The sequence below is a fragment of the Saccoglossus kowalevskii genome, chromosome 8, assembly GCF_978046115.1.
Source record: "Saccoglossus kowalevskii chromosome 8, keSacKowa6.1, whole genome shotgun sequence".
NCBI lineage: Eukaryota > Metazoa > Hemichordata > Enteropneusta > Harrimaniidae > Saccoglossus > Saccoglossus kowalevskii.
This window is the reverse complement of record NC_140648.1, coordinates 7,026,127-7,048,028: the sequence shown is the minus strand read 5'-3', so window position 1 is coordinate 7,048,028 and position 21,902 is coordinate 7,026,127. Positions and strand designations below refer to the sequence as shown.

General features: G+C 34.9%; 1 protein-coding gene across 2 annotated transcripts; it reads left to right on the top strand.

Annotated features, from left to right (window-relative positions):
• The first annotated feature begins 601 nt into the window (after positions 1 to 601).
• On the top strand, positions 602 to 21,661 carry LOC100373665 (intraflagellar transport protein 56-like). 2 transcript variants are annotated; one of them, XM_085502109.1, is made up of 16 exons: positions 602 to 758; positions 5,187 to 5,324; positions 6,077 to 6,284; positions 8,880 to 8,929; positions 9,848 to 9,993; positions 10,499 to 10,670; positions 11,188 to 11,262; positions 11,593 to 11,695; positions 12,168 to 12,277; positions 16,248 to 16,311; positions 18,269 to 18,357; positions 18,967 to 19,050; positions 19,829 to 19,898; positions 20,388 to 20,494; positions 20,682 to 20,815; positions 20,989 to 21,661. In XM_085502109.1, the coding sequence occupies exons 1-16, from the start codon at positions 756 to 758 to the stop codon at positions 21,101 to 21,103; spliced, it is 1,668 nt and encodes a 555-aa protein (XP_085358235.1). In that variant the 5' UTR covers positions 602 to 755; the 3' UTR covers positions 21,104 to 21,661. The 2 variants fall into 2 exon arrangements, with proteins under 2 accessions (XP_085358235.1, XP_085358234.1); XM_085502108.1 differs by lacking the exon at positions 18,967 to 19,050 and adding an exon at positions 18,745 to 18,828.
• The last annotated feature ends 241 nt before the right edge of the window (positions 21,662 to 21,902 follow it).

Here is a 21,902-nt window from a genome sequence, read left to right as displayed (position 1 = left end):
ACTACTGGTTAACTGCTTGAAGAATAAATGAAACATAAAAATGTACTGTGATTTTCGAAAATAACGAAAAACAATCCTAGTTTTTGTTCGTAACCGCTGCTCAGTAGTTAAATACGGGTTTACACTTAATGCCAATATGTCGCTAAACATAAAATATTAATATTTTTCACTAAATTAAAAAAACAAACATACGAGCACATGATCGTAAACTCGATATGCCAGGACTGTCTGACTTCCACGCCGACATTGTTGCCGACAGGTACAGCCCAGTCCCGAAACAACAGGGGCAGTTCCTGAACTCAGGGTCAATCCGGAGTACTGTACACAAGAGGTTGACAGTCGTGCGAAACACCACACAACCTGAAATTGTATCACATTAGGACCGGAAAGTTTAGATAAGAAAACAGTTAGTTTATAATCACCTCGTCGTCAACAGTAAATGGATTAACGCATCATAAACTCTTCGGTAACATCCCGGTTTTACGGTTCAAAGCATTCGGTTCACAGTGTAGTCAGTGTCAAAGGTTAAAACACCACCAACGACAACCATGAAATGCGCATGCGCTTTTTGATACGAAACCGAGGCAAATTTTTGTTGTGTGTATTTTTCTTGAGTTTGTTACCTGTCGTTCTCTGGGTTATCTAATGGTTTTTGTTTTGCAGAAGACTGTCCAGTCCAGTCTTGAGCACCCTCTGAATTCAGTAACAGGTTTCCTACACGCAGCTGAAAAACACTACATCAAAAAACTACAAAAATGGTAAGTAGAGCTAGTTTCTAGAGATCGATCGATGTACGTCGAGAACACAGTCAGCTGGCATCGGTGTCGCTGGGTGTATAAACCCTCTATCATATTCACCAGTGACACCGATGCCAGCTGACTGTGGTCGAGAAGTAATGCCGGTATTTGAAGTGATATGTCCAACATCAACAATTATAGTCCCATTTCCAACGTTTTCCTGGAAATAAACATGATATCTTATATTGAACTATTAGTATTCTCGGTTATTGACAGATGTGTTTAAAATAAAGAATTTCAAAATATAATATTTAGAAAATATAAAGAAGCTTTTAATTTTACCTCCATGGTTGGAATAAGCGATTTATCTACTAAAATGAATGATTATTGTACTCGTCACTAGTATACAGTATACTAAGTATATTCATACATGTATATAGTACATTTAACTTGTTGACAATTTTGGATTCCACTACTCTCTATGGCACGGATCTAGAAGCCGTACCTACACACGAATTGGTGACGTCACAAAATACATGACCTTCAATCGGGGTCGTTTCCTCGGTATATACGAATTGGTATATACAAATTACAATAAAGATACTTAAGACATTACACATAAGGTAAAATAAATCATGTGACAATATAATGATAATAACGGTAATAAATCCTAGCTTAACAGTTGAACAGAACGATCATATAGTCAGTCGGGTGACGCAGAGGGTCACGCACTTGTTACAAAATGGCCGTATGGTTGAAACTGGGTCATGGCGTGACGGGCGAGGAAGACATCATTAAACACTCTCAAAATCACAATAAATTGGGGAAGTGGTTGCATATTACGGCGTAGCCAACATGGGAAATAAAAAAACGCCCATTACAAACGACATGGGTTCGAATCACACGAGATACACACTCACCAGAACCGAAGCAATCAGAAACGAGCAATCGTTTTGGCTTTTCCGTTCAACTCATCGGAACACTGGAGTAGTTAGAAAAATGAACACCACTTAACGACCAACGTCGTGGCGTGGTACACAAGCGTGCCATCAAAATAAAACAAAATTAGCTTGAAAAGACAGTGGGTTCGAGTCCCGCTCAGAGCTACCGTAAAAAAAACGTAAATCAAATAAACTGAAATCTCTCAAACCGTAAACAAGTAAGCAAAGAACGTCGCGAAAAAATAATAAACCTCACAAAACTCCACCGTACAAAACTGAATGAATAAATAATAAAATAACTTACGTCTTAAACTGGACGACGAGCAACTTGTTCAACAGTTTCCAGTCACAAGAGATAAACAAGACCCAAGTCAAGGTAAGTTTTGTTAAAGTGTCGATGGCGTTCCCTATATTACGAAAACAATTCAGGCAACAGACGAATATCTTCTGTGGTGTTGTGGAATTTATACTGTGTCTGCGGAATTGTTGATTGAGGGTTCAAAGCCAGCTGTTAACATTTTGTTAGAAAGTTTCACAATTAAATCAAATATCCAATGATACCAGTATATTTATTTCATTATTTTAACAACTTGCAATGGTGTTAGTTGGTCAAACACGAGTTCTTACACCTAAATATGTATCAAATATTTATCCACACATTTATTCTCTCAATTTAACAACCTTGTAGAGGTGGAAATTAATTAAACAACAGGTATTTACTCACACATATAATGGTCAATATTTGTCCATACATTCATTCTGTCAATTTAAGAACTTGTAATTGTTGGAATTAATCAAATGAGAGTTGTCTACACCAAAATATTTGTCTGCACATTTATTCTCTCAATTTAACAACTTGTAATGGTGTAAAATAATTAAACGAGAGCTGTCTACACCAAAATAAGTCTAAAATATTTGTCCACACATTTATTCTCTCAATTTAACAACTTGTAATGGTGTAAAATTATTAAATGAGAGCTGTCTACACCAAAATAAGTCTAAAATATTTGTCCACACATTTATTCTCTCAATTTAACAACTTGTATTTGTGGGAATTAATGAAACGCGAGTTGTTTACACCAAAATAAGACTCAAATATTAGTCCATACATTTATTCTCTCAATTTAACAACTTGTAATGGTGTAAAATAATTAAACGAGAGCTGTCTACACCAAAATAAGTCTAAAATATTTGTCCGCACATTTATTCTCTCAATTTAACAACTTGTAATGGTGTAAAATAAATAAACGAGAGCTGTCTACACCAAAATAAGTCTAAAATATTTGTCCGCACATTTATTCTCTCAATTTAACAACTTGTAATGGTGTAAAATAATTAAACGAGAGCTGTCTACACCAAAATAAGTCTAAAATATTTGTCCGCACATTTATTCTCTCAATTTAACAACTTGTAATTGTGGAAAATAATTAAACGAGAGCTGTCTACACCAAAATAAGTCTAAAATATTTGTCCGCACATTTATTCTCTCAATTTAACAACTTGTAATTGTGGGAATTAATCAAACAAGAGCTGTCTACACCAAAATAAGTATTAAATATTTGTCCACACACTTATTCTCTCAATTTAACAACTTGTAATGGTGTAAAATAGTTAAATGAGAGCTGTCTACACCAAAATAAGTCTAAAATATTTGTCCGCACATTCATTCTCTCAATTTAACAACTTGTAATTGTGGGAATTAATCAAACGAGAGCTGTCTACACCAAAATAAGTCTAAAATATTTGTCCGCACATTTATTCTTTTAATTTAACAGCCTGTAATTGTGGGAATTAATCAAACGTGAGTTGTTCACACCAAACTAAGTATTAAATATTTGTTGATAAATTTATTCTCTCAATTTAACAACTTGTAATGGTGTAAAATAATTAAACGAGTTGTCTACACCAAAATTAATCTCAAATATTTGTCCACACATTTATTGTCACAATTTAACCACTTGTTAATAGTGGAAATTACTTAAACGCGACTTGTTTAATCAGTTGACATCAATGCAACTTACCCGCAGACAGTGCACAACAGAGTATCATTATTGAGCAAATATAAACAGAAACGTGTCTTGGCATTAGGTTTAGGGTCGGGTCAGGTATGGGCAACGGAATTACTAACAGGAACGTGTCTTGGCATTAGGGTTAGGGTCGGGTCAAGTATGGGCAACGCAAATGGCAAACACCCAATTGACAAAATGTACACTAACGGGTTATGCCATGTATATAGTTTACACAAGTAAAAACACAAAATTGCCAATTTTTTGGACAATTGTAACTCAATATATATACACACTATATACTCTTATCAAATGCAAACACAACCAGTCAATCCATCTTGGTCTTGTGGGTCAGTTCTCTACATAGTGATCAGGAGGAGCCGGGTTCAATTCCCTTGCCTGCCCATCTTTTTCTCGCAAACACTATTTGGCAATAAAGCTAAATATGACAACAAATTTTTCAATTTGCATGACTACCCACATAGCTCAGTTGATTTGTACTATGTCAGCAATGTGAGCGATCGCTGGTTCGAATCCAGTATGTTTAGTTAGATTTTTGAATGCTAGTGAAGACAGTGCTCCTATGAATAGGACTTAAATCTTATCTCTTGTGTGAAGACACTCGTGGTACAGTGGACAAGACAGTGCGCTGGGAACTCAAAGATCGCAAGTTCGAATCACGGATTGGACACTCCTACAAAATACATGAAAGACGTTAAAAACATAAACAGGGAATTCAAAAACTCAAGTCAGAAAAAGAGAACACAAGAATACTACCTCACATGGAAGCCAGTTGACGTCGACGAAGAACGAACTCAGTTGACAGCTGTAGGTCACGTGCAACAACAGACACGAGGAGCATGGCTGCTCTCCAAATGGGTCCCTTCTTTTGTATTGACCCCCTAATGGTTACTGATCCCCCTTTCTAACTCTTCCCCCAAAAATAATATATCGCCCCTTTTAAAATGTATTGACCCACAAATTAATGAATATTCATGAGCACAGAAACTGCTACGTCATGAATAAATTAGCATAATTAAAAAAAAATTGCATAAAGTGTAGGTACGTCTTCTGGAGTCCTGCCCTCTCTATTATTTTGGAACATATAAAAAAAACACAACACCTGAATATTTTAAGTAATCAATCACCACTTTGTGGCCCTCCTAGTTTTTAGTGCTGTCAGCATTCTTTACTTACCGTAGTTGTTGGTGGTATATCAATTGGATATACTGCCCTGTGGTTTTCCTGTTGACTGATTTTTTGTATCCAAAACCTCTCACATTTTGTGCACTGACCACAGTTGCTTGTAACATAAAGATAAAATCTACATGTTTGATAAAAGTCAAATTCATCTTTGTTTGAGAAACTTCTAATAAAACAAATACAGTACTTTTTTGTTGACTGTATGATTAGTGTGTTGTATTCAGGTACTGTAATGCTTCAAACTGCATGTACGATAAGATGATCATCAATTGATGAATGTGTAATTAATTTATTATTAGATGCTATCAAGGCAAAAACCGGCCACTGCGCCGAGTGTGCAAACCCAGTCAAAGGAGAAAGCCAAGAAGAAGCTGATTCCTAAACTTGAGGACTTTCTATCGGCTAGAGATTATACTGGAGCTATTACATTGCTAGAGGTAAGCAAATGACTAAAATGCTAATTGAAGGATGATTTTTTTCTTTGATGACCCCCTGTGAAGTATTAACTGTTACAAAATTTCGAAATTTTTTCTGAAGTATGACATTCTTATAGTGTCATTAGGGCCAATTAGTAATGGCCATTGCTGAAACGTGAACACTGAGAAAGTATAGCAAATATGCTATATACTGGTGCTGTACATTGAATCACTTGTAAATGAAAAAAAGATGGACGTAGGGTTTCATCCAGGTCTCAGGAAGGTGCCATCTATTGAAATCCAGTGTTATGAAGGGAACCTCAGTGATTGTGGTACAAAATGTCACGTTACCATGGTTTCTTGGCGAAATGTCAAAAACTTGAGGGGCTAAGCCTCTCTGTTTGACAGCTGCTCACTAAGTATTTTATATGTCATTTTCCTTGATAATGGTTTCCATCACATGACCATTTTCAACGAAATCTCAACCACTCGGTCCATAGTTTTCAAATCCATTTTATATGACATTAGCTTTTTGTAGGGTTACTTTGCCCATGCAATTATGTCTAAAACAATATTTTAAGACTTAATGTGGTTATATATATTAAACAAATCACAGCTATTGACGCTTTTAAAAAAAAATATCTCTTACCATATAAAACCTTTTACATTACTGGGTATACTGTAGCGCATGTACTTGCGTAAATAAGTGATACGTGTTTATGGCGAAAATAAGTTGTTGCCAGACCTATAACTGTTTTATTATCTCAACTCAGTTCACTCGTAGTAGTGGTAAAAGTAGTGAAGAGACTGACTTGTGGATTGCTTACTGTGCGTTTCATCTTGGTGATTATAAAAGAGCAATGGATGAGTATGAAAGAATGACAAAGAAAGACGCGTGTCATCCCGATGTATGGTGTAATGTGGCATGTTGTTATTTCTTTCTTGGAATGTACCCTGAAGCTGATGCCGCAACTCAAAAGGGTAAGATATACATGTACATTGTTATTATCATCATACAATGTGTAAGGTATTGATGCCATTTCACGGGCATAAATAAATTCTGTTCTTTACATTTAAAGCCATTTTTGCTGGGAAAGGATTGACCAGCTTTGTTATTAGTCCAAGAAAATTGTTCAGCTTGGAATGTGTCTGAACCTCTCATTAGTATGCAAGAATGTAGGAATGTACCAAGAAAATTTTTTTTCTGGAGTAAATTGTAGTGTATTTTACTTATGAATGGTCAAAAAGTGCATGGAGATTTTATGAAAATGTGTGGATGTTAACAGAATGATGTCATCTGGTCACAGTTGCGCAATAAATGATGGACTATTTTGGGTGTAGCTATAAAATGTGTCACCAAAGTACTCACACGTGTGCATGGATTACAATAGTTTGTGCTGTGAAGAAACTCCATTAGAAAATAAGTATTGTGTAATTTGTAGTGAGAATGTATTCAAATAGATTTATGTTTATGAATCTTGTTCCTTTTCAAAGTGTATTTATATAATAAAAATTGTTTATGAAAATGCTTTTTATACTTTTTCGATGAATTGAATTTACAAATGATGAGTTATTTTGTTATACCATCACTAAAATTGTGTGTTACGAATGTCTGATAGTTTAGGCTTTGTGTTCCTGCAAACGGGAAGACATTTACTGGTGTACAGTGGACATCGATAAAAGCTAACGTATTTCGAAAGTTGTGAAATCATACTACTGTTTTGGCATTATACAACTTGCAGTTCCTTTTTGATGGATTTTGTGTTACTGGCCGTGTTATCAAACTGTAGTATTATGTAAATCTGTCCCGGGAAAATCTGCAAGCAAAGTTTAAATTGCCATTTTCACGCTACGTTATAATGTGGAGTCATCATCTGAGTATGCACGATTGTTCGTCTCGTGTTCCCCAACGCATTTAAAAAATCCCTTTTGAATTTAGGGGACTTTGTGTGACTGACTGTGGTGTTTGTAAACATTAGTCAAACTGTAGTACCGTAAAATCTGTATTAGAAGCCGCATCCCTAATAGAAGTCGCACCCATTCTTTTTGAAAAATTGAGAACCAAAAAATCATCATTTCTCATATGTGTAGATGCTCTAATAGAAGCCGCATCCCCTCTATTGCATTGTACCATTTTAATAGAAGCCGCGGTTTCTAATACAGATTTTACAGTAGTGTGTAAATTTGCCACAACTTGGAGTTGCCATCGTCTCTTGTTTACCAACTCATTTAACTACGAGGACTGAAAACTGATTTCCATTGACTTCGTCTGTTATAAATCAGTTGATTGTATTAGCTTCTCTCGAACTTCCTATTGCCATCGGGATTATGTCTACTACACTCGGCGGTGTAGTGCGTATCGATCTTCTTATATGAAACAAACCCGGAAATCGATGGCAAATCGAGATGGTCTCGTCGCGTAATGTCTTACCTTGTTCTTGACCGCAGTACGCTTGGCTATGAACTACACATACCCACGCTTATGGGAATGGTGCATCGTGGGTAATACTGTATTGATCGATGTGAAACAAACATGGCTGCCGTAATGCCTGTTGTTCGACTACATCGCTGGTGTTTTTCTTCCTGTCTTATTATTATTATTTCAATTAAACAGCGATTTGGCTGTGGCCATGCATTTAGTCATTGTCGACTGTTTTTCTCGAATTGGTTGATTGTCATAGTCAATACGATACAATTAAACGTCCCAAGTTGAACAGTAGTTATTTCTAAGGTTCAAAATAAATAAACAAACATAATTATTTGATTTAGTTTAATTCCTTCAGTTAAAAATTGAATTTCCAAAATAAATAAATAAATAATAACACTTACCCTCATGTAGACTTCAAGTTTCATTAAAACAAAGTCAAAGTCTTTAAAATTGCTTTTCTGCCTGTTCGCCAATCCATTGCTCCAAAACACACCTTTAAATACTCTTCATTTTCCCAGCATCGAGATGGCTCTGCCAACTCTTGTTTGAATACGTTTCACTATTGACAGAGCTCTGACTTTTTACTGTGTCTGGGTAAGAAAAAGCCAAGAAAAAAATCACTCCAAGTACCCATGAACCTGCATCTATACCTTAAGGCAGGAGGAAAAGGAAATTGATCTGTGATTCAGAATATGTTAGTGCATATGCCGTATCAATGTTTGTCTAGGGGAATACCCGATGGCCAATTTTGCTATTGTGCTTTTTTGACTGTTTCGACTATGTTTAAGACTTTCAGTGAATGACCTGTCCATTGTACAGAACGTTTGTAATGCTGTAAGCTAGACGATCGCATATTGGACATGCTATTGACAACACCTGAACAAAGACAACTGTTAGTAAATAACATACATGTACTTTACGTACTATTCACTGAAAACATTTGAATTGTCAGTACAATGGAAAAGTTCTGTTACATGTGGTATTCTGTTGATGAATTCCTGTTACAGTTACAGTGATGAAGTCATGTTATGGATACTGTGCTGAATTCCTTTTACAGTTACAATGTTTATGTGTTATGGTTACAGTACCATAGGCTTAATTAATATCTGAATCCTAAAATTTAAATTTTACTCAATTATTATCAACAGGTCCCAAAAGTGGTTTACAGAACAGATTGCTTTTTCATGTCTCTCAAAAAGTAAGTGAAGATTAATTATAATCAATCTGAATTTCACTGTTTGGTTATTTTTTTCTTTGTTTTGTCACATAATTGTTACTCCAAACATTTCTAAGTGGATACAAATTTATTGTCTTTGTGAAATTGTCATTGTTGTTGGGCACTTGGCCTGGGCACTTTTGTATCGTAAAAAACACATTATAACCCCCAAAAAAGTTTTTAGAATACAAATTTAAATTTAATGAGTGGTTACAGAAATGTTAGATGACATGTTTTATGCTTATGTTCCAAAATTATCTTGGCTGTATAAAATAAAATACATTTCACCATGTTTCCATTCCACCTGTTTAAAAAAACATGCATATCATGCTGCATCAAATTTACTTCCGCAATGCAATCTTTGTGATTGCCAATATTAAAAAGATTTTGGAAACTGACAGGTAGTACCTCATGGTGTTTTGATGAGTAATACATGTACATCCATATTTAACCTACAAGTCAAAAGACACCAGGCGGGTCAAATCATGCATGTTGGATCTCACTTGTGTATAAAATTGATCAAGTGTTCTAAAAACTTCTTTCACAATAACACAAATTTAAAATTTAAGTATATTTCATAGCTTTTTTTTATCAAACCATGACAGAGTAGTTAGTTATTTTTGTACAGTCAGTATCTACATATTTGGTTTGGTTTGCAAGTTGTTTTGTTTCTTACACTTTCTCTAACATCATGTCTCGTCAGTTCAACAGTGTTTGTCATATTAATTAATGCCTAAATTAGAGTAAAAAAACGACACAATTCTGTGTTTGGTAAAAATTTTAGAAGCCAGTAAATGACAAAAATCTGCCAAATAATTCGTCATTTTTTTTGGTACTCAGTATAAAAGCTTGGTCACATTTAATTTTAACTTGTTCTGTTCGTTTTACTCTGACTTCTAGTTCAATGATGAGAAACGTTTAATGAGTCATCATCAAAGTCTACAGGACGTTATAGAAGATCAGCTGAGCTTAGCATCTATCCACTATCTACGTAGTCATTATCAAGAAGCTATTGATATTTACAAAAGAATATTACTAGATAACAGGTCAGTATGATGCTTAACTCGTTTATTTTTTTACTCTGGGAATCTTATCTATGTATGTATGTTTGTATGTCTGTTCTGCCAGTATCTCAAACATCTGGTATAATGTGCAGACCTGGGTAAAATGGGTAAAAATCTGTTCATAATAATCACCTAATTTGCACAATGATTAGTAAATTTTCGGCTTTTCAGCTGATATCTCAAGTCTAATCATCACATTTCAATGAAAGGTGGTACATGGATCCTCTAGCCAAAGTACATTACAGAGAGAGTGAATTGTTGTGTTTCCGGTTTCCCTCGAGATCTGCTAGATATGATGTACATGTATACATTTATTACAAGATGCTATGAAACTGATTCATGTATAAATGGGAGACCTGTCAAAGCCAAACCCTTTCTCTCTTTCAATTGGCATATATACTCTATAAATCAAATTACATAATTGTAGTCGCTTTGGTGTTTAAGATATCATTCCAGTTGACATATATTATTTTTGTTGTTATTTCAGAGACTACTTGGCGTTAAATGTCTACGTAGCCTTATGTTACTATAAGTTAGATTATTATGACGTCTCGCAAGAAGTGCTGGCGGTTTACCTACAGAACTATCCAGACAGTGCTATAGCTATCAACCTCAAAGCTTGTAATCATTTTAGATTGTACAACGGCAAAGCAGCCGAGGTGAGTGGATGTCTGTTTGCTGATCCATGCTCCATGGAAAATGTTGGTATCAGTCTCATTTCTAAATTGTTGATCACAAAATGCTGTTTTTATAGAAACCTATAGCTTAGCAATCTGTAGGGAAACTGATGAATGATTTGATGCTTTTTTGATTTTTCTTCTCCTAAAAATGCCATAATGTTTCCCTCCAAAATGTTTTTGTACATTTTTATGTATTTTTCCATAATTTCTTTCTTTATTTTGGGTCAAATTGGCACAATTTCCAATTTGTTACATGTCTTGATGAGCATTAAATGTGGCAAAATTTATGTGGCTTTATTCTGTGAAAAGTGACAAAAGTTGACTACAGCATTATTAACTTTACTAGAATTTTGTAATTTGTGAAATTTGTACACAGTTTTAACAATAAGAGTAAGGTGGACTGCTACATTAAAACAACAAGTACAAGTTCAGCATACTGACGTAAATATGTCATCACCTTTACATTATCTTATTTTAACATTTATTTTATTTTCAGGCAGAGTTGAAAAGTCTTCAAGAAATTGCATCACCATCATTTGACTTCGCCAACGACCTCATCAAGCATAATCTGGTGAGTAGTTGCACTTAGTGAGTAGGGCACACTGTACTCTGATTCATAGCTGGCTCCTGGAATTAAACCCAGAACCTCTTTGATGCAAGGAAAATAAGCTGACTACTGTACCATTGCCCAGAATTTATATTATGACTTATTTTCTCATATTGTTGCTGTGTCTGAGTGAACTTGCATATCTCATAGACACTAACTTTAGACTTGTGTTTTGGCTTAAGTTACTCAAAATTGAAAGGACTTTAAACAAAATGTTGTCAATACAACAGTACTTTAATAATGGGTACCGCAAATAGATTTCACTGTGTTTTTTTGTGTTTTTTCTCACTACAGGTTGTATTCAGAGGAGGTGAGGGGGCATTACAAGTATTGCCACCATTGATTGATGTCATCCCTGAGGCAAGACTCAATCTTGTCATTTATTATCTTAAACAAGGTAATTAACAAATTATTACTTCATGCTCTCTAAAAAAATTAAATCACTATGTCTGCCTTGGGATATTAATACTTTCAATCAGAGACATTCCTTAAATCATATAATTGCCTGACAAGTGAGGTAGGATCAATGTATGCATTTATGTTGCAGCTGACAATCATACTTTGTTGCTTGTAACCTGCATTATTGGTTGATAGTCCTTCCCCAATAACTATAAATAATATGCATTGATTGTGTTCATACTTGGTACAAACATCAGACATTAGGGGACCTTGATGCATCTTGGATTCAAAATGGCTGACTGGTGGCCATTTTGTTTTTATAATGAATGCAGTTCCAGGGCCATATCTCTAACTGTTCTTTAACTTGATAACTCACAAAGACTATGTAATGCACTTACATGTTACATTCAATTACATGTTACATTCAATTACCTGAGTCAGTTTTTCAATACTGCTTTGTCTTTTCTCAGATGACGTACAAGAAGCCTACTCATTGATTAAAGACTTGGAACCAACAACGCCGCAAGAGTACATACTGAAAGGTGTGGTCAATGCATCGCTTGGTCAGGAACAAGGATCGGTTAGTTCATTTTTTAAATTCATTTACAACTGCTCACAATAGGTATAGTAATAAACTTTGTATTAACCACAGTAAATTAACAGTACTGCTATGTAAATTGTTAATCTATATCGTTGACAATAGTTAAATAATAACACATGCTTGTGAGGGTAATATCATGATTTGTTGCCTGCCCAAGGGATGGTGGTCATGATGCCAGAGCCGAAGGCGAGGGCATAATCAATATTATGGTCATGACCAACAGCCCGAGGGCAGACAACAAATCGTGATATTGCCTGAATAACCATGTGTTATTTATTTTATCACATCGAACAGACATCCACCATGACAATCACAGCTACCATACACCACTCACCCGCTCTTCCACAAAATAACAACACTTATACAGTCAAACCTGTGTTAACGACCACCTGTGCAGAGCGGCCACCTGCTCATAGCGACTACCTTAGTACAGTCCCTTCGCAATTTACACGTTAAAGACACTGGATATAGCGACCAGCTACCACCCTATTGTAGACCTATTCACACTTTAACCTTTGTATAATGACCACCAACATTTCCATCAGACGGTCTCAGGAAAAAGACAATAGCTGCTTGTGAATCACTAACAGGAAAGTGGCAATATGTTACTTTCAGATTTCCGAGTAGACAATCTTTAGGGCTATAATAGACAGGAGTGACCATCGCAACTTGGTTTGTGAAGTTGCGAAAAAGTAAAAAAAAAAGTTGAATATCATCTGAATGTAAAGTCTGGAGACTGGAAAGATTAAAAACAAATTAAAACAGTTTCATTCAAAGTTTGAAATGTAAAACTAGATTGTTTCCGATCGGTACTACCCCCCGGTATACTATCGATCCCCAGCTGGCCAGCGGCACTTCTGTGGACTGTCTGTCTCGCACATGAAGAGCAAATTCCTCCTGTCTCGAAAACAAGAAAAATGAACCAGTTTTATTGAATGAGAGATGTTTTATTTACCTTGTCGACATGAAATATCCAAACAAAATAATAATTTAAAACATTTGTTTATTTCGTTTCCATCGCGGGATTGCAAAATCCGACCTATTTTGGCCGCCATGTTGTTTGTTGTTGATCGTTATAAATTATGCTAATGAAGCTAGCGCATGGGCAAAACGTATTGTTACTGAGGGGTCATCTCGGGGTTATTCTCAACGAAAGATGTTTTCTATTTTGATCCTCTTTTTTTTATAAACGGTAATATCAATAATTCGCAATTGAGAAAATTCGTTTTGACACGTCGATGCTTGCAACAAATAACTGTAAAATTGCGTGTACGATGATCGTGTTTCATTTCCGGTTCGTTTGACTTTCTAATTCAACACCCACCGAGAGTTGGAGCAATTGTTATGAGTTTGGTAAATTTTGTTTATTACCATTATTGTTTGTTTGTTTTTTCAAACACGGCAACTTTGCCTGTGCATTTTGTCACAGTGTACAATCGACAATACTAACGATGGGACTGATTACCGCCTGTGATGGAATATGTGTAGAGACTGGCGAATAAGACTGTATGGTGAGAGTGTGAAAGTCAGCTGAAACGCCAATGCGGCCGATCGTTGATAATCGTTCTTATGCATTAAATACACCAATGAATCCATGGGCAGAATCACTTGGTTTCAGTGAATTTACATGATATAATTTGTAGTAAAAAAGTAAAGCTGTGTAATTATCAAGATGAAAATGAGTGACTTTTATTAAAAAAGACCTATTCATTGTAGGTTTGTTTTTATGTTTTGCTGATGATCTCCCTTAAAATTCCGGCCCTAATTAATATTCATGATTAAATGAATAAATTAGGCCACCTCCATATAAAGACCACCTGTCTATAAAGGACAGTTTGGCTCAGTCCACTGACTGTCCTTTATAGATAGGTTTGACTGTATTTGAAGTATGCAATATTTTATTTTATCTATTATAACAAGTTTCACATTACTCAATAACATGCTGAAAAAAACAACAACGAAATACACTCAGTAAATGTTATTTTCAGCCACAGATACTCTTTTTAGTTGAACTGTGTTTCAGCAGTGTGAATCACTCAAATTATCGAGAATAACATTTTTGAAATGAATTGAGAAATTCTCAAACGCAAGTTATTTGATCACTCTACAGATAAAAATGACAGAGTGCTGTGGAAATGACTGAAATTACCTTCTCACAAACGTACGACACCTATTCACAAGCCACACAGCTTTGTTTAGAGCGTTTTCGGTTAGCATCGCCGTGGAACGCGTAGAAATGCTTACAGCGTAGAACGTGCTGCAGCAACCGGGGCTGCAACGTTTTAGTGGCGGCTTTGTCGTACATTTTTGCTCCATATAAAAATACCCTGTACATCAAAACAGAGTATCTTACTTAATATCCATCCTGGCACGTTCACTGTTTATTTCTGATGGCTAAAGTTCCTTCAAAACCCTGAAAGCAACCCCGAAAGCAACAGCGGCCAGAACAGCACCAGTGCAGCGAACGACAATTTGTTATGCGCAGTATCGTTGCGCAGTAGTTTCAGTGACGTCATCCATGTGATATACCCATGTAATATCCACTTGGCGGGCAATATACCATGTAATTTCCATTTTTATTCCATGTCATGTGACCGAGTCTCAACCAATCACAGCATGTGTAACAGCAGTGAGATGTGATAATAGCTTATAACAACTTCTTGGATATCTAATACAATTGTAATTCATACAAAATGTACATGTATGTGTAATTTTAACCTTTACATGTTGCATATCTATTTCATTTCAATGGTTCAGATCTCAAAATTTTTAAACTAGCTATTTATTGACAGACTCTCAACTTTGTAATGGCTTATTGCTGTTCATATTGTTAGGCATTACAAAATTAATACTTTTCAGTCACTTTCATACTTTTGAATTGTCTATTCTAGTGCTATTTATCTGTAATTCTGAGTTGCTTTGTAGCTTGAAGTGTTCCCATATATATATATATATATATATATATAGGGATGTATTGGACTTTTGAGGAAATTGATAAGTTTAAGTTGTGTATTAACAAATATTTATTAAATTAAATAATTATGTAAACTGTGTGAGTGCATTTATATTCTGATATGTTGTTTATCACTGCAAACGTTTGATATGCAGTGCGTACCAAATTCAACTTTGTCCCCTTTCACAAAATAAACCTGCACAATTTTTCCATGTTGTTTTCAAACTTTTTATGAAATTTTCAGCCAATGCATAATTGTGTTGTTTGGTGCAAAATTAACACAGAAATTATAAAAAGTACATAAAATGTAAAAACAAAATTTTGGGAGAAATTATAGTGTAAAATGATTAAAATTCATAAAAGTGAGCAAAATCATTCTTTTGGGTTAACATCTTCTTTAAGATCATACAGTTACATAAATGACTGCATATGATAACAATAAAATATACATGGAGACATGTCTAGTTCACAATGTATCAGAGTACTAATACACAGTTGAATACTGATATACGGTACATAACTTAAATGTGGTTCCTTCTACAGTCTACTACATCCTTAAAAAGCTTTGCTGTGTTTCATTCCTCAAATTCAAATACCTGATCTGATCTAAGCAAAATCCCTTGATATGAACAACATCAGAAAGCTTACAAAGTGTTTTCCAAATCTTGTTTAAATTCACTCCTTTACAGGGTACAACTTACTGTATTTATTTGTTTTACCCCTTTTTACTGACACGCATGGACAATAGAGTACAGTAAGTTCTACAGAAATCACTGCTATTTATAGGTCTTTTATAGATGGTCAGATAAGGTGCTTTTTATATTATTTTTCATGAGAACTAGATTTAATATTTTTATTTTGCTATATGGGTATTTTTGCTATTTGCTACATACTGCGTAGTCAGTCTTATTTAGGTCTTATTTGCTGTATTTTTTGTCCGTACTGCTGATGTTTTGTGGTGAGTTGTTTGTTGATTTTTTTTGTTATTTATTTCAGAGAGAACATTTAAAAATAGCTCAACAGTACTTTCAGTTAGTTGGTGGTTCTGCTAGTGAATGTGGTAAGCATGTCAACAATTACAGCCGTTCTGAGAATTATTCGGACAGTCAGTTAGCAAAATGACTTGCAACTTTGCAAAACACTTTGGTCTTTGCCCAATCTAGACTTGTCGGCGCCACTTGAGTGACGGGCGCGTGGTTTGGGATTACTATTTCATAGGGGTTGTCTGCTTGGTGAATTGTAAGTATTATCTAGCGTGCGTTCACAGCAACCATTCTTTATTTTTTATAATTATATTGTAATTATTTTCAGTAATTTTGAAAATCATAAGTTCGATGTTGCTTAAATCTGTCAAAAAATGTCAACTCCTCGCTCATTTTAGTCAGTTGTACCTGTTACAAAAATGGACTAGACATAATAACGGTCGTTATACCCCGTCATTTTCAAACTGCAGTTGAAAAAGTGATTCGATCAAGGAAGGCGCAGACGACAAAATCCATCAAACCATTATAATCGAGTTTTCCGTCTGTGTATCCCTGACATACTCACAGCACCAGTAATGTAAAAACAACTTTTAGTTTGGCCCAAAACTGTCGCGAAACTGCAGCGCGTCCCGCTAAGAAACTTTCCTTTGAGCCTTCCCGCTAACGACGAGTTCATTAATACCTTGGGTTACTCAACACTCGGGAGTTGTTTTGTAAATTACGCTATGTCAGGTGGACTCAGATGGGTATAACAATTTAAAATAACACTTTGAATGCATATACAACATATAACCTGTCGAGTATATGGTAAGCAATGCGTGTCGTTTTGAAAACAGCGTTTTACCCGCATCTTGCAAGATAATGGAATGATTCCAATTGTGGGCGTGCCAATACAACAGCGCCATCAAGTCTAGATTGGAAAAGACCCAAGTGTTTTGCAAAGTTCCAACATATATTGCTAACTGACTGTCCGAATAATTCTCAGAACGGCTGTAAGTAAATATAGTAATCAACAAGATGTTAATATCTATCATATTTAGTTGTTTTTGTTTGGTCAAAATCTGAAGGTTTGACCTATGTGTCTGTATGTATCCCCTGAACATTCCTGGACCAATCATATTCTAACTTCACAAATACATCATATATCTGAGGAGAGACATGCATGTATGTTGGCCATTTGCTGTTCTGGAGCCACATCTGTGACATGCCCTTACCAGTCCTGTTTAAACTCTGTATATACATCATGTCACACAGATTATATAATCTGATTCAAGGTAGCCAAATGGCGGTCATTTTAATGTTAAATATTCATCAAAATCAAGCATTTCTGCCATTCCAGAACAGTTATTGTTCAAATTGGTACCTACCTGGTATACTGAACATGATGGGACCAAAATGTTTTCAGATCAAATTAAAATTGGCTTAATAACAAAAGCATTTTATATGAATGCTTTTGAAGAGCCATGAGTACAGTGTGTCTTTGATATGCTTTGACTGATTGCAAATAAACTTTACAACTAACTACATTTTACATCATGTTACACTTACATAACATGCATTTGTTTCAAGTTCTGTTTCAAAATAGCTGACTCATTTCATTGTTGATTATCACATCATGTCACATGGTTTATATGCAGCCTGTATATTCTGGAATACATTGAAATATCAAAATTCACATTCTAGGCCTTAACAAATCTGGAAGAGTATGAAACTCTACCTCTTTTTTAAATTCAATTAAAACCCCTGGGGTACTGTTTTTTTTTTTCAATTTATAATTTTTCTCCAACTGCAAACTTCAATGTATTGTGTGAAAAGTTTATCACAGATCTTATCAAAATAGGACTTTAAACAACCTGGAATTTTATTTTTTTCTGAGCTCTATGATTTCTGTGTCATCACATGTTACATGAGTGTAGCTATTTCTAGAAATTGCAATACAATCATAAATTTGATATCTTAGGTCACAAATTTTGATATCATATGCTTCATTGAACTCACAATGTAATTGTACTGAATATATTTGTTTTCTCACAGACACCATTCCCGGTAGACAGTGCATGGCATCTTGTTTTTTTCTACTTAAACAGTTTGAAGATGTGCTCATCTATCTGAACTCTGTCAAGGTATGTAACTTAGTCCTAAGGAATATGAAAGAGAAATTACGTTTCAATGAAAGATTTAATAAAATTTTGAAAAAAAAACTGACCAGAAACTTTCTTTGTGTATTACTGGGTGGGCCTAAAAATCCTAATGAATTTTGGAATAGGTGGCTAATTGAATGTGACGCAGCTACATGTATTAATGCTCTTTTCAGGTCAACTTGGGAAAACTCTGATATAACTTATCGTGCCACTTTTATTCCCATCTCATTGTTTGGCTCGTACATTGGATTTTTCAAATCATACTAAATTTCTTTTCATCGTTGTATTTGTCATTCTGGATAAACTAAAGGACATTAATTCTCACCTCTGTGTGTACTCACAAAATTAACCTGTATTTTTTTACAACAGAGTTATTTTTACAATGATGACTCTTTCAACTTCAACTATGCTCAAGCCAAAGCTAGTGTGGGCAACTATAAAGAAGCCGAGGAGGTAATTCACCAGAAATATTTCTGACAGCAAAAGTAATCAGACAGCATGTACATCTAACCATGATGGCTGTCTGATTAGTTTTGTGTATGTAGATATAGTCATATCATTTATGCCCTTTGTGTATCACTTGATTTCTAGAGTTATTTTTTCAATGATGAATCCTTTAACTTCAACTATGGCCAGGCGAAGGCAACCGCTGGTAACTACAAAGAGGCTGAAGAGGTAAAACAAATAAACTGATGTGGACAGGAGGAGGTTTTGTTGGGAATATTAACTTGTCATCTGACTTTGTATATCATGATTTTTTGTCTGGCCTGAAAACATACTTACCGGTATATAATTTTGACAAGTTTATACCAAAGCTTGGTTGTCTAAAAAACTAAAAATAACATTGTTGCCTTGAATAACTGTATTTGCTCTATACTAGATCAAAAACATGTCTCTAATAGAAGTACACATAATGCAAAAATTAAAATGTATGGCGAATCATTAAAATACGTCTTATCATCTGTCATTGACGTAAGCACATGTTACTAATAGAGCAAATATGGTATATGGAGTGATTGGGGTCCGTCAGTGTCAAGTTTGATGTGTGTAATTCCTTCAGAGGAATTTTCTGTATTTACAAACTAGCATGAGTGTGTTCGCCCATATAACATGCAAATAAAGTGATTTAACAGGGTGAATGATGGTTGGTTAAATATTTACATCATGTTACTTTTTCAATATTTTAGAAAATCTTCAAAATTGAAATAAACTCCAACAAACAGCATTCAGAAAGTATCAGCAATCAATAAATATGTTCTTGTATTTTGTGTAATTTTTCAATTTGCATTTTCTTTTATAGTCCTGAATGTCCATTAATAAAACCTGGGATAATTGGATTAGTTCCAGATCCCTATGCTCCATTTATTTTCACTCAGAACTCAGAAACCAGAATCATATTGTTCTATCAAGTTATGTTTTTTGTTGTCATGTACCATTTCGTTGTATTTTTCAGATATTCCTGTTAATTCAAAATGAAAAGTTTAAGAATGATTATACCTACCTTAGTTGGCTGGCAAGATGCTGTAAGTCATGTGTTCTTGACCAATTCACATAACAATAAGGATTATACTGTAATTTGCTTATTGAAGTAGCATAGTTGTTGTGGTGTGTCATGTTCAATATAATGCATGTACAATACCTTTATAGGCTTGCTATTGGAACACTGTTTTCTCCCTGCACCATTGTTATTGAAGATTCTGTATAAGCTGCATTAATTCAATGTTACTCTGAAAAAAATCAACAGAATGCATTATTATAATGCCTAGATGCCATGGTTAGCTCATTTAGATTAGGGGAATGTGTACTTTTTTATGCTCAAATCGAAAGTTGTGTGATTCGTGGTAAAACTGCAATTGCCTTGTACGCACCATTAAAAGCCAGATTTATTTTTGAATTCATGTGGCCTGTGTTTATCTGATTAGCACCTGTACATATAGTTCCTTATAAAGCTAAAATTAACATGATGGAATATTTTAATTATCATGTTCTCAAAATTGTTATTGCTTCTGCAGACATAATGAACAGGAAAGCTCGTCTAGCATGGGAATTGTACTTGAAGATGGAAACATCAGGAGAATCATTTAGTTTATTGCAGCTGATTGCTAATGATTGCTATAAGGTACAGCAGAAATGTGTTGACCAATATGGCTGTGTGGGATTTCATAATCGTATCGTTATGTTGACCTGTTACATTGAGAGCTTTTGTACAATGTTGTTGATCTTGTGTTTATCATGGTCACATTGATTTAGTATTGACTAAATGTCAGTTGATAGAAGCACAAAATAATTGTAATTTTCTTTTCTAGATGGGACAGTTTTATTATGCAGCCAAGGCATTTGATGTACTGGAGCGGTTGGATCCCAATCCGGAATACTGGGAAGGAAAACGAGGAGCATGTGTGGGAATATTTCAACAGATTATTGCTGGTCATGAACCAAGGTAACACAGATGGTCAATTCTTATATTTATATTTAGTTTGTATCAATTGTGCACCATGAACCTAAATGTATTTTTTGAATAGCTACCAAATGGTCAGTTGGATTAGTCAATTTTTGGGATTCATCATTAATTTATTATTCGCGCTAATAATCTTACATCTGTTGATTTTTCAGAGAGACTCTGCGCGATGTGTTACAGATTCTACGCAACACCAGTAACCCACAAGTGGAATACATCATGAGAACAATGAAGAAATGGGCCAAGGACAATAGAGTACCCATACAGTAACATGCAGTCAAAATACTGTCACAGATTACTAGCTTTGAATCTATTTTTGCTCTCTTAAAGATTTGTTATCTTCCACAGTGTGTTGCTTGGTTTGACACATATTTGAACACTCATCACATACAGCCAGGCTTAATTTTTCAATTACCATGTTGCTACATGTAAAGCACTATTACCGTCCAAATAACACTTGTGTGCCATATTGTAGTATCATTTTTACCAGTTGATGTAATTATGGCTTCTTTGTGATTGTTGCTATTCATTTTGAATTGTGGCACTTAGGCTACCTTAGGTTTATTGGTATTTTTGGAATATTATGCAACATTTTATGAATTACAATGGAGTATAGTGTTACTGTTACAAGTCTGAAAATGCATGTACTAACCAGGTTATTAATACTATGAGGTTATTACGAGGATACAGCGAAGTATGCACAAAGACAATACAGCTGGAATATTGATTGATGCGCAGTGGAGGTCTATGCGCGTCATACTGTCTGATTGCATACTTTGAGGTATCCTCATGATAACCTTATTATTATACATCTTTTCAATCCAAGGATACACCATGGGAAATCCAAAATCCAAAATTACAGATGTATATTAATGTCTGTTATGTTATTCATTGCGGTTTTTTCATAATGGTTATAAACACAACAAACAATGCTGTGCATATTCAGGACAATTATTCATACCATCAGGATGTACAAAATGGTCACTCATGCACACATGCATGACAAGTTTTCTTATAGTCAGCACGTACAAGAAACTGTCCTTTACTCAGTTGTAGTGTGCAGTCAATG